This window comes from Hoplias malabaricus, chromosome 10, assembly GCF_029633855.1.
Source record: "Hoplias malabaricus isolate fHopMal1 chromosome 10, fHopMal1.hap1, whole genome shotgun sequence".
Lineage (NCBI taxonomy): Eukaryota > Metazoa > Chordata > Actinopteri > Characiformes > Erythrinidae > Hoplias > Hoplias malabaricus.
In genome coordinates, this window is record NC_089809.1 from 32,535,071 (window position 1) to 32,546,437 (window position 11,367).

Sequence of the window (11,367 nt, forward strand, 5' to 3'; positions counted from 1 at the left end):
AGTAGTAGTAGTAGTAGTTGCAAATATTATCGCTATTATGAACAGTAGCTCCTCGTCTATAGTTTGAATTGTAATTATTAGTTTATTTGTTTATTTGTTTGTTTTTATTTCTGATATCCACGTGCAAAACTGAAAGCACGCGCTAAACGAATACGTCATAAAAGTATTAATATAATTGCAGAACGACAGCGCACGAGACTCTTACGAGGGCTTAACTATAACGCTATTCTAATATTTGCCTCACGCTGTCGCCCACTCATTCCGCGCAGGCGTTTAGCGAGGACTGGAGTTTAGACATGAATCCACTCACATTCAGAACAGAGACTGGAACAAACCGAACTGACGAAACACGCCCCCCACCTTCCCACCCCCCAAAACACACACGATGCCGGAGAGTTCCCAGTGCACAGCAGCACCTTTTATTCACAATGGAAGATATAAATTAGTAAAAGTATTCTCCTTAACAACATCTCCTATCTTCTGGCTTTTTGTTTGTTTTAAATAAAAACCAATTCTAATTTATTTACAAAACAAGGTTTCTGCTTTTCCCGTTGCAATACAACTTGCATAAATTAACAGGCGACTGCCGTCATCATACAAAAATAAATATCAAATGTAGTCCGCTCTTCCTCGCGCCTCGTCCTCGCGCCTCCTATAGTACAGATGAAGTAGAGAAGCTCTGACCGTGTCCCGCTCGAGTGGATGGCAACCAAACAAAACTACACAGAGAGGGGTCCTGAGAGAGTTGCCTTGTGGTAGATGGAGATAACTACTTTATCCATATAATGCACATAATGTCATCAGGAGCAAAACAAAACAAACGAAAAAATCATAATCATAATGATAATATAATCGTAATAATAGTTATTATTATAATGCACCTCCATGTTCTCAGTCCTCGCGCTATGGTTTCAAATCTAGTCAAGTGCTCTGCTCTGCTCCTCAACACAGTCCGGCTTTTGGGAGTTGGGGGGGGGGGTGAGGGACTGTGGGTTTGAGGGGGATTTTTTGGGAGTGGGGGGTGGGGGGGGTAGAGGTGATGGCTTTGTTTGCTTTGCTCAAAGCAACTGTGACACCTACCTGCAGAACACACACAAAAGAACCACATCAGTCCAACAATCACAGAACAAAACAACTATTACATCTATTTACAGCATCACGGAATCCACCTCTTAAAGACCCTTGAGCCCTTAGAGTATGAGGCTATAACTTATTAGGCTTCAAGGCCATGGAAGACCCAGTAAGCAGAAGGAAATTAATAAAACAATGAATTAATGATTGTTACTTAATAAACAGAGACAATACGGATCCTCAGAATGTCATCATTTTACAGGAGGAGGCAAAGCCCTTCACTGTTCTCACGTAAAACTATGTGAATTGATTTTTTCCAGTTCAAAGAAGCTGATGTGTTAAAATCATGTGGAAAAATAAACATCACACAAAATACATAAAGCTAAATTTACAGCAATTGCGTGTGACCCATCTTTAAGTTATTTCCAGGTCTGGTATTTCTATAGGCACTTACTGGAGTGGTCTTCCTCGTCCTTAGCTGGACAGATAAGGCTGAGGTCCTACTGTGCACACCTCCGGGGAGTCTGCTGAGAACACAAACCCAGATCAGACCCGAGAAGCTCACTGTGAAGTATTTATAATCGTTCAGAGTCAGATATGCATCAATCTGGACTGGAATGATTAATAAATGCATAATAAATAGTTAATAACTAGTCAATGAGCCTCAAAGGCCTCTGTTTGACCTCTGCGTGGGGAGAATGACTACAGCAGCAGTCAGTAAAGTATTACTGAGTTGACAACGATTAAAAAAAGTGTGTTCCTCTTTCTCTAAAGTGAAGACAGATGTTTATTTTATACGAGAAAAATAGTGTCCACTACAGGGGCAACATCTAATATGGAAGTGCTGTATTAACCTACTGTTTAGACAATGGGAGAACTTTATCAGGGAAACAGCAAACAGCAGTAATTAATAAATGGTAAATATTGGGATTGCATGCTGATTTATAACCAGTGAAACTAATTATGATTGTGTGAACGCCTGACTTGTTTTTCCTACCTTTCTTGGACTCTACATTCAAGGCCCTGAAATGTTGTTCGGTCTGATTGTGGCTGGACTTCAGCAGGTGTTCTGATGGGTGTTTGTGGAGAGCACTGGTGCTAAGGACAGTCTGAGGAAGGCCCTCACTAGCGGTCACTCCAGTCGAGCCATAGCGCAGAATCCCTTGGCCCTGCAATGGGCTGAAACTGCCATAGTTTGTGTAGTTGCTGTAAAAGGGCGAGGTGTAATAGAGCGGCCGTCCCAGGATGGACGAAGCGGAGTATACCGGCGCACCAGAGGAGGTGCCAGAGGCCGTGGATGCCAAGAGGCCCACTGCCACGGGGCAGCTCTGCCCAAGGGGCTGTTTGGGGTCCGAGGTGGCGATCTCAGCCAGGGACCAGAGCTTGGGTTTGACCGTCTGGTTCTGGCTGTCTGCGGGCGTCCGACTGTCCAGACACGCCTTGCTTTTGTTCCTGGAGTCCTGCTGGTGCTGATGCTGGTGTTGGTGGTGGTGATGGTGGAGATGGCCCAGCAGTGGAGCCTCCAGGCCAGTGAGGGGTGAAGAGGTCACAGGCTTGGGCGATAGGCCCTGCGTTTGCTCTCCATGACCAACGTCCACATCACTCTCCTCACATTTGGCCTTGGCATCGGATCCAGAACTGCAGACCAGATCTCCGATCCTGCAGGTGACCTTCTCACCGTCAGACTCTGCCGAGTGATCGGTCAGACTGTCCACCTGCAGACTGATGCCTGTACGAGGGAGAGGGACAGTGCATAAGAATAAAGTTCGGCTGTGGTAGTCCGCGTAGCTCACACATAGCATTCGATGTTTATTTACACTGAAGTATAAATGTAGAGGATATGGATTTATTTTGATCAAAAAAGCGTGGTGTTTACCATGTGTCTGCACTTTTACATTCAGTTGTACTTAAGAGACCTTGTAAACATTGTTTTGCTGATATCCATCGGATAACATTCATTAATCTGAGCACCGTACGAATAAATTATTAATACATTTTAATTATCACTAATTTTTTTATTGCTTCAAAATGACATAAAATGATCAGAATATTAACTGGCGTTTGTTTAAATTTTCAAAGCGTACAGTAGAGTGTTGTGTACTTTAATATGTAGCAGCCTTCGTATAATTATGTTAATTATGTTTATATTTTTAAAATAAATTAATAAATACAATTATTTTTAAAAAAGTTTGCGCTGGGGGCAAATTAAAGGAGGATATGCTGTGAAATACATGCCACTAGTTCGACATTACAGAACTACAGCTATTTAATTAATTAATGATAGTGTTTGCATTTAAATAAAATACAAGAGAAAAATAAATATACAACTCTTTTTACCCTCGTCCTCAGCAGACGCCTCCTCGTTCTCCAGTCTCTTCTCTGCTCTCTCATCTTTCCTCTCCCCATCTCCATCTTCCTCCTCCTCGTCGTCGCTCTTGCTCCTGGGTGCCCACGTCACCTTGTTCTCCTTCTTGAGTCTCCTGCGGGCGTTGGCGAACCACGTGGAGACCTGGGTGAGGGTCATCTTGGTGATGATGGCCAGCATGATCTTCTCGCCCTTGGTGGGATACGGGTTTTTCCGGTGCTCCTGAAGCCAGGCCTTTAACGTGGCCGTGGCGTCGCGTGTGGCGTTCTTGCGGTACGTGGGGTCGTTCAGCTGGTAGGGGTACGCTGCCCCGGGATACGGGGCAAAACCAACCGCACCTGCCGCTGCCGCCGCCGCCGCGAGACCACCGGGGTGCGGGTCGTACGGGGAACCCTGACAAACAAACACACACACACACACTTTTATTTGAACAGCGCCCATATAAAAATCTACAGATGGCCAAATTACTAACAGATTATCTGGCGTAACTAATGCTTTCATATCTGCATAGAAATGACCGTTATAATAATAATAATAATAATAATAATAATAATAATAATAATAATATTCTTATAGTATAGTATTCTTCTTCTTCTTCTTCTTATTATTATTATTATTATGTAGACACAAATCTGGAAAAGCAGGCACGCGCACGCATGCACGTGCATATAAGCAATGCATAACAACAGTATAATAATTAAATACGAATTATTATTATTATTGTGTTTGTGGTTTTTGTTGTTGCTGTTGATGATAAATAATATTATACCACATTAGAATTGTTTTTTATTATTTCAATACAAAATTCTGACATCGTGAGGAGAACCTTATGAAAGACGTGTTTATTCATGATTTGGGAATTTTACTAGAGCCCCTGTGATAATAACATTATTAATAACAGCATTAACGATAACAGTAATACACTCCGTATAAATGTTATTTATTATTGTATTGTATATATGAGCAAATAAAACGAGACATTTATTACACATTAATTACACATTTATAAGCGACAGTTACGATGATTGTAAAGCTGATATTTATTCGTATTAATTTATTCATGTCTTTATTTATTTACACAGAGGTTTATTGTTGTAAATAAATAATTGTCGTTTGTCATATGTTTTTTTTTAGAAAAGCCGGGGGTGAAGGTGATAATCAGTGACTAAATTCAAAACGACGGGACGGAATGGAACTTTATTAAAATATGAATGAAACTGTATTAAAGTGAGACACGTGGTTTTGTGAAATGAACGACATTTATATTCAACACTTTCCCGCTAACGACAGGAAAAAAAAACTCTAGTGAATTCTGTTGATTGTTTTGACAATATTTTTATTTTTTAAGTATTATTATTTTTTGTTGACGTAGGTCCCTAATAAGCTTAATTATTCACGCCCCGTTGAAAGCAATACTAATAATACTAATAATGGGGCCAATTACTGATTAATCCCTCAGTAATGATTACACTGGGTGAAATGAGAGATAATAGAGAACTGCAGCCGCTTCCGTAATCACTGCCTCGCTGCCTCTTTTCCTCTTTTCCTTTCCTTTTCTGTCTTTTCTCTCTTTGTGTGTGTGTGTGTGTGTGTGTGTGTGTGTGTGTGTGCGAGTGTGTGTATACTGTAAATCCCATTAGCGCATGGGCTGCGTGTTAAAGTGCGCCGGTATCTTTACCATTCATCCGCTCTCTCTCTCTCTCTCTCTCTCTCTCTCTGTGTGTGTGTGTGTGTGTGTGTGCGCGCGCGCTCCTCCTGCTCTAACCCCAAACCCGCACCGCTGATAAACAGCACACACACACTTTCGATTTCGAACTCTTTACTGATTATAATAATTCATGAATTATACGCTAACACTCTACAGAACTTTACTACATTCAAAGCTCGCCTCGTGCCTCACTTCACCTCTAAGTTCACGAGCATCTTTCAGACCTAAGCCTCTCTCTCTCTTCCCCCCTCTGTCTTATTTCTCCTGTGCACATTTCAATCGTTCATTACGAACAGCAGTTTGGATTAAATTCAGTCATTAATTATGAATAAATAAATTCGTCATGAATAAAGGCACTAGATTTTACATATCTGCGCAATAACACTGAAATAACACACACACACACACACGGACCCATCCCAGCGAGTCTCAAGAGCTATCAATCAAAACATATTATAGAATAATTTGTTTATTTTTAAATATAAATTAATCACCGACTGTTGTATATTTTACAATGCAGCTCCAATCAACGCGCGGCGACAACGTGATCAAAACAGCATTGTACTTCATTTATTTCACACAGTCATCATTCGGCTGAAAATATATATCTGAAAACTACAGTGAGTTGTATATAATTTGAATCAGCACAGAAACACAATCCAACAAACTCGCCGACACGTGTAAAATCCTACACAATATAAATATTAATACGGGCAGCGTCTCGTCATTTTTAAGATTAATGTCTGTTGTAATTTTGTAAACATTTATATGAAATGTAATTGCACTAGAGCTCGGTCGGAAACGGGCATTTACCAAATCAAACAAATTATAAACTTCCACAACCATTAAAAATAACACGTATCTCGTAAAAACACAAAAACGAAACGGTACCACGATCATTTTAGCGTCATGTTCAAACGGCGGTTTTAACGGCTGAACTGAACGCGGCGAACGCGCTAGCGCTCGTGATGTGTATGAAGCGCGTGCACTTGACATGCCGCGAACCACAACTACAATTGTTGACAAGTACACATCATAAACAACACACGCGACCCACTGCGAGACCCAGATTCGGAATTGTTGTTCGTGTTGGATGTTTATTATTTACAACGTAAATGTAAATGCGTCAGTGTGAACTGTGCCTAGTTTCTACTAGTAATTAATCTACAGCTTACAAACAACACAATATTCACATCAAAGAAAACAAAACACGCGCTGGTGTTCATTTCTACTGTTCGAATACGGGCTACAACAACAACAATAACAACAACAACAACAACAACAAAAGAGCACTCAGCCAGAAGGTAAACGCCATGTATCCGCGTGCGGGATATTTACCATGTAGTGCGGGAAGGCGCCGGCGGGGTCAGTGGAGTAGTGCAGCGGGCTCGAGAAGGCAGCGGATCCGGCATAAGGGCTGAAAGCAGAGCCCGTAGACGAACACGACGAGGAGGAAGAGGAGCACGAAGACGAGGAGGAAGAGGAGGAGGACGAGGAGGATGAAGAGCGCAGCAGCTCGTCGCTCCTTGCCAGAGCCTGAGCTCCATACGCGGGGCAAGAGTAGAGCGCGAGGGAGGCAGGGGACTGGTACAGGTACCCCTGAGGGTAAGACATCCTGGGGCAAGCACGCGCACAAACCCCTTCACTCCAGAAACACTAAGCACAAAAAAACTGAAATAACAATAATAATTAAAAAAAATCAAATCCCCAAAAGAAAAAAAAGAAGGAAAGAGGAGGAGGAGGAGGAGGAGGAAAGGAAGGGAAGGAAGGAGGAGTGCGCGCTAACGCATGGAAAGAGAGTGGAGGAGCGCGAGAAAGTAAGGAGGAAAATGGAGAGGAATGGAAGGAGGAGGAGTGGAGCGGGGCCGCGGCGGCGAGAGCATGAGTGAGACACCACCAGAGAGAGGGAGAGAGAGAGGGAGAGAGAGAGAGAGAGAGAGAGAGAGAGAGAGGGAGAGAGAGAGAGAGAGAGCGAGAGAGAGCAGTGTGGGAAAAAACACACAAACAGAGCAGCGGAGGAGAGAGAGAGAGAGAGAGAGAGAGAGAGAGGGGAAGAGGGGGCGGCGGAGATCCTCCTCCTCCGGTTGATTCTGTCTCTCTCTCTCTCTCTCTCTCTCTCTCTCTCTCTCTAAAAAAAGGAAAACACCACGAACAAAACAGAGGCTCGTACGATTTGCATATTTATCTATTGATGCATCTGTCTGCATCTGTCTTTCTCTCTCTCTCTTACACACACACACACACACACGGATATATATATATATAACTACATATTTATTACATTGATATTTAACGGTATAATTCTATGTCTATTACTACTTTATGACTGTATCTATTAAACATTTGTATTTATTGGGAGCTGTAATTATAAAAATGACAGTTTCTCCTTCACGCGCCCCTTGTTTCGCTTATGATTTCAGGACTTTATTGAGTGCACTATTGTCCCTTTAAAGCACTCTTTAGGGACATTATGCGCGCGCTTTCACACTCTGTTACCTCCCACGTATTTTTCTCAGGAAAGACATGGCGCTAAATGATTCCCTCAATGAGTTCAGCGCAGCAGGAGGCAAAGAAAACCAAGGCGCAAACGTGACGGACAGAGCCCGAAGAGCGCGAGACTGTGCAGACCGTGCGTTGAGACTGAGCGCAGTGTGAGGGGAGACAAGTTAAAGTCTGTAACGCAAAACGCCATGTGATGGACGCGACGCAAAAACTTTTAAGCAACGCACAGTGCAGCCGCGCGTGAAAAAGTAACAGTAAATAAATAAATCTAACTACGAGTTGAAACTTAGGCGCGCGACCTGATCCGCAGCGGAAGGGAAGCGTGCTAAACTTGAAGAGGCTGGATTGACTCGTCAGATGATTGTGTTGAGCACAAATAGAGGATTAGGAAGTTGCTCGTGCTGCACGGCAGGGGGCAGTAGGGGCCTCTGGCACGCGCGAGGGAGACAGAGCCGAGAGTCTGGGTTAAAGTTTAGAGGAAAAAAAAGCCCCCCTTCAACCTCAACCCCCAAATCAGTGATATTTTAGTCCCAGAAAAACAGGATGGAACCGCACGAGCATCAACATCAGTTACAATTAAAGTAGCTCCGAAGCACCCCCCGCCCACCCTCGCGCCCCTCAAACATTAAAATTATAGCATTAAGTAAGAGGCTGGAAATAGAAAAATCAACAGCGCGTCACAACGCAGCACGACTTCAGCAGCGCGCTGACACCCAGCGTCACAGTGTAGAGCGTAACCCCCGAGACACTCAGCAGAACATTGGGTTAATGTCCGCTGTCCACTGCGGGAGAATGAAGGAGTTCGTTATAGTTCTAAACACAATCAGAAGGTAGATTTAATAAAGTAGCAACAAAGAGAAATTATGAAAAGCAGTTGTGAATATTTTAAACAATAAAACAATAATACTCACACAGAACAGGTCTGTTCTTAATATTTTTATAAACTATACTTTAAAAATAATATTTAAAAAACACAGTTATAAAGAATATTTAGATATTTTTCCTTGTGAATTTTTTCCACACAAAACACTACTAATATCATAATATTGCTATATTATTATTATTATTATTATTATTATTATTATTATTAATGTTCACATTCATAAATGTAAAAATGTAAAAGTAATACACATGTATAAATGATATATTACTGTATAATAGATGTCAGTGATGACAGTTATATTATTAAAGTCAATATTAAAATTGTCAGTAATATCATATTTAATATATTTGCATAATAATAATTATTCTAATAATACTGTATAAATGGTCATGAAAACAGATCTATAGTTGTGGTCTCATCATCACTAACATTAACAACACTGTAGTTAACATGTAATTACTAATATATAGATATATTATTACAATTAATAGAGCTCCTATTATTATTATTGTTGTTGTTGTTTAATTCTGGTTCCACACAGAAGTGCTGCAGTCTTTAGCATTGACGTGTTTGACGTTATTTAGTGTGTAATTTCTCGTGTGTAAAGTTAAGTAAAAAGTTCTCTTTGATTCTATAAACACATTTACATATCAGTGCGGTAAACAAATATGACAGAGTGCAAAATGCTGGAGGTGCAGTTTCCAATCATAAAAAAGCAATACAATCAGCTGGATTTCCCAATAGTATATTCACTCATTAGCCTTTTAGGCCATTGATCAAGGTTTACTGACAAATTCTGTAATTATATGAGTCCTTATGCTCAATAAAGCTGATTAAACTGGGGCAAACACACAGACACACACACACACACACACACACACACACACACACACACACACACACACACACACACACGCGCGCTCCTTACAGAGTCAGATTTATGACGCACGCCACTGAGTCTGATAGAAGGAAACAACTATTGATTTTTCATATTTTTCCTCAAACTTGTTTACTCTGGAAAAGTCCAGTAGCAGTGTAACTGTGTAACTGCTCTGTTTGTGTGTGTGTGTGTGTGTGTGTGTGTGTGTGTGTGGAGGGGAAAGGGATTATTACCACTCAGTTTTGATGAGACAAATTGCTTGCTGTGATTTCAGTGGCCAAAGGCTAGGTGCGGATGTTATGTTGCTTCATTTACCCTTATGACTAAATGATTATTGATTTTGATATTTTGAAGCTTTTGAGATGTGGGGATCTGGGGGCTGCAGGGGATTGTTTTATTAACTTATTCCTTGCAGGCATAATTCTGTTTGACCTACTGCATGATATGTGTTTGTGAGTGTGAGTGTGTGTGTGTGTGTGTGTGTTCAGCTCCCTGTGGGGACAAGGTGGATAGAAACATGCTCATTTTGACATTGTAACATTGTGGGGACCTGGTATGGAATAAGCTCTTTTGGAAAGTGCAGCAGTGGTTTACTAGAAAGAGGAAGAGAGGGTAAAGCTGATGTTGTGGCTGTTGAGGTTAATGTTAGATTTGGGTTTGGTGAAGAACAGCGGTGTTCACACACATTAACACATCCTTAAACCCTCACAGTGATAGGAATACACACTAGAGTGTGTGAGTGTGTAATTCAGGTGTGTGGGGGTCATGACCGCTACTGGTAGCGCCACGACTGCAAAAAAAAAAAAAAAAAAAAGGAGGAGAACAGGATTGGTTTATATAGTCATAGAGAGCAGAAATCAATAGAGTCAGAAATGGTCCAGACACAGCTTTCTGTCCAGGATTAGCTCAGAGTCTTTCTCTCTCTCTCTCTCTCTCTCTCTGGATGTTTATCCAGGTGAAATAGTGATATCAGCGATGGTGTCCCACACGCCTCTATTTTGGAGCACACACATTAAAGAAAGCTCAGCAAGAACCTACTCTCTCTCTGTCTTTCTCTCTCTCTCCCTCTGTGTGTTTCTCTTTTTCTCCTGTCTTTCTCTCTCATCTCTCTGTTGCTACTCTCTCTCTTTCTCTCTCTCTCTCTCTTTCGCTCTCTCTCCCTCTGTGTGACTCTCTTTTTCTCATGTCTTTCTCTCTCTCTCTCTCTCTATCTATCTCTTTCTGCCTCTCTCTCTCTCTCTCTCTCTCTCTCTCTCTCTCTCTCTATCTATCTATATCTCTCTATCTCTAGCTCTCTCTCTCTCTCTCTCTCTCTCTCTCTCTCTCTGTGTGTGTCTCTCTTTTTCTCATGTGTTTCTCCCTCAACTGTCTGTTGCTACTCTGTCTCTCTCTCTCTCTCTCTCTCTTTCTCTCTCTCTCTCTCGCTCTCTCTCTCTGTGGAGAGGAGGTCCATGGGGGGAGAATAAGAGGTAGCAGAGAAATGCCCCTGTATTAACTTACATTTTCTTTGAACACGGCAAAAATTTGCTTTGAACTTTTCTTTGAATGCCTGCGAATCCCCAAAATGTAGCGCGAGACACCGCAGAGACTACGGCTGTGTGTCTGTAGGCACCTCAGCGCTTTCTTTTACTCTCATTTCATCATGTTCCTACAACACACCTAGCAAAAGAGGAGAGGAGGAAAGCCAGCCCTTCATACACAGCCCTACATGCAAAAGTGTGGGCATCCCCAGTTAAATGAATAAACAAAACTTTAATGCACTGAATCACGGTTCAGTCACTGACAGAAACATGAATATTTAATGTGTCCTGAGGAAAAGTCATTGCACACGTTAGAATTCATGTTACTTTTAAGAAAATAATCGGAGGCAGTATTTCCACAGTATTACTATGTAATTATATAGTTATGTATGTATAATACATGTAAGTGTGTATAGCACAGATGTGTAGTTGCTTTGA

At 41.6% G+C, this 11,367-nt stretch overlaps 1 protein-coding gene across 2 annotated transcripts; it reads right to left on the bottom strand.

Annotated features, from left to right (window-relative positions):
• Positions 1–976: 976 nt before the first annotated feature.
• irx2a (iroquois homeobox 2a) lies at positions 977–6,874 on the bottom strand. 2 transcript variants are annotated; one of them, XM_066683878.1, is made up of 5 exons: positions 6,483–6,874; positions 3,409–3,829; positions 2,069–2,800; positions 1,526–1,595; positions 977–1,080 (listed from the first exon to the last, which is right to left on the bottom strand). In XM_066683878.1, exons 1-4 carry the CDS (start codon positions 6,756–6,758, stop codon positions 1,546–1,548), a joined length of 1,479 nt encoding a protein of 492 aa, XP_066539975.1. In that variant the 5' UTR covers positions 6,759–6,874; the 3' UTR covers positions 977–1,080; positions 1,526–1,545. The 2 variants fall into 2 exon arrangements, with proteins under 2 accessions (XP_066539975.1, XP_066539973.1); XM_066683876.1 differs by having other exon boundaries at positions 1,526–1,598.
• Between the last annotated feature and the right edge of the window lie 4,493 nt (positions 6,875–11,367).

What these genes read in the sequence shown, in the direction of transcription:
- irx2a (XM_066683876.1), bottom strand. Translation starts at nt 6,758, where the DNA reads ATGTCTTACCCTCAGGGGTACCTGTACCAGTCCCCTGCCTCCCTCGCG. An exon ending in GCGCCTTCCCGCACTACATG is followed by an intron (nt 3,830 to 6,482) that starts GTAAATATCCCG and finishes TTTGTTTGTCAG; the next exon opens with GGTTCCCCGTACGACCCGCA. An exon ending in GGCGTCTGCTGAGGACGAGG is followed by an intron (nt 2,801 to 3,408) that starts GTAAAAAGAGTT and finishes TCCCTCGTACAG; the next exon opens with GCATCAGTCTGCAGGTGGAC.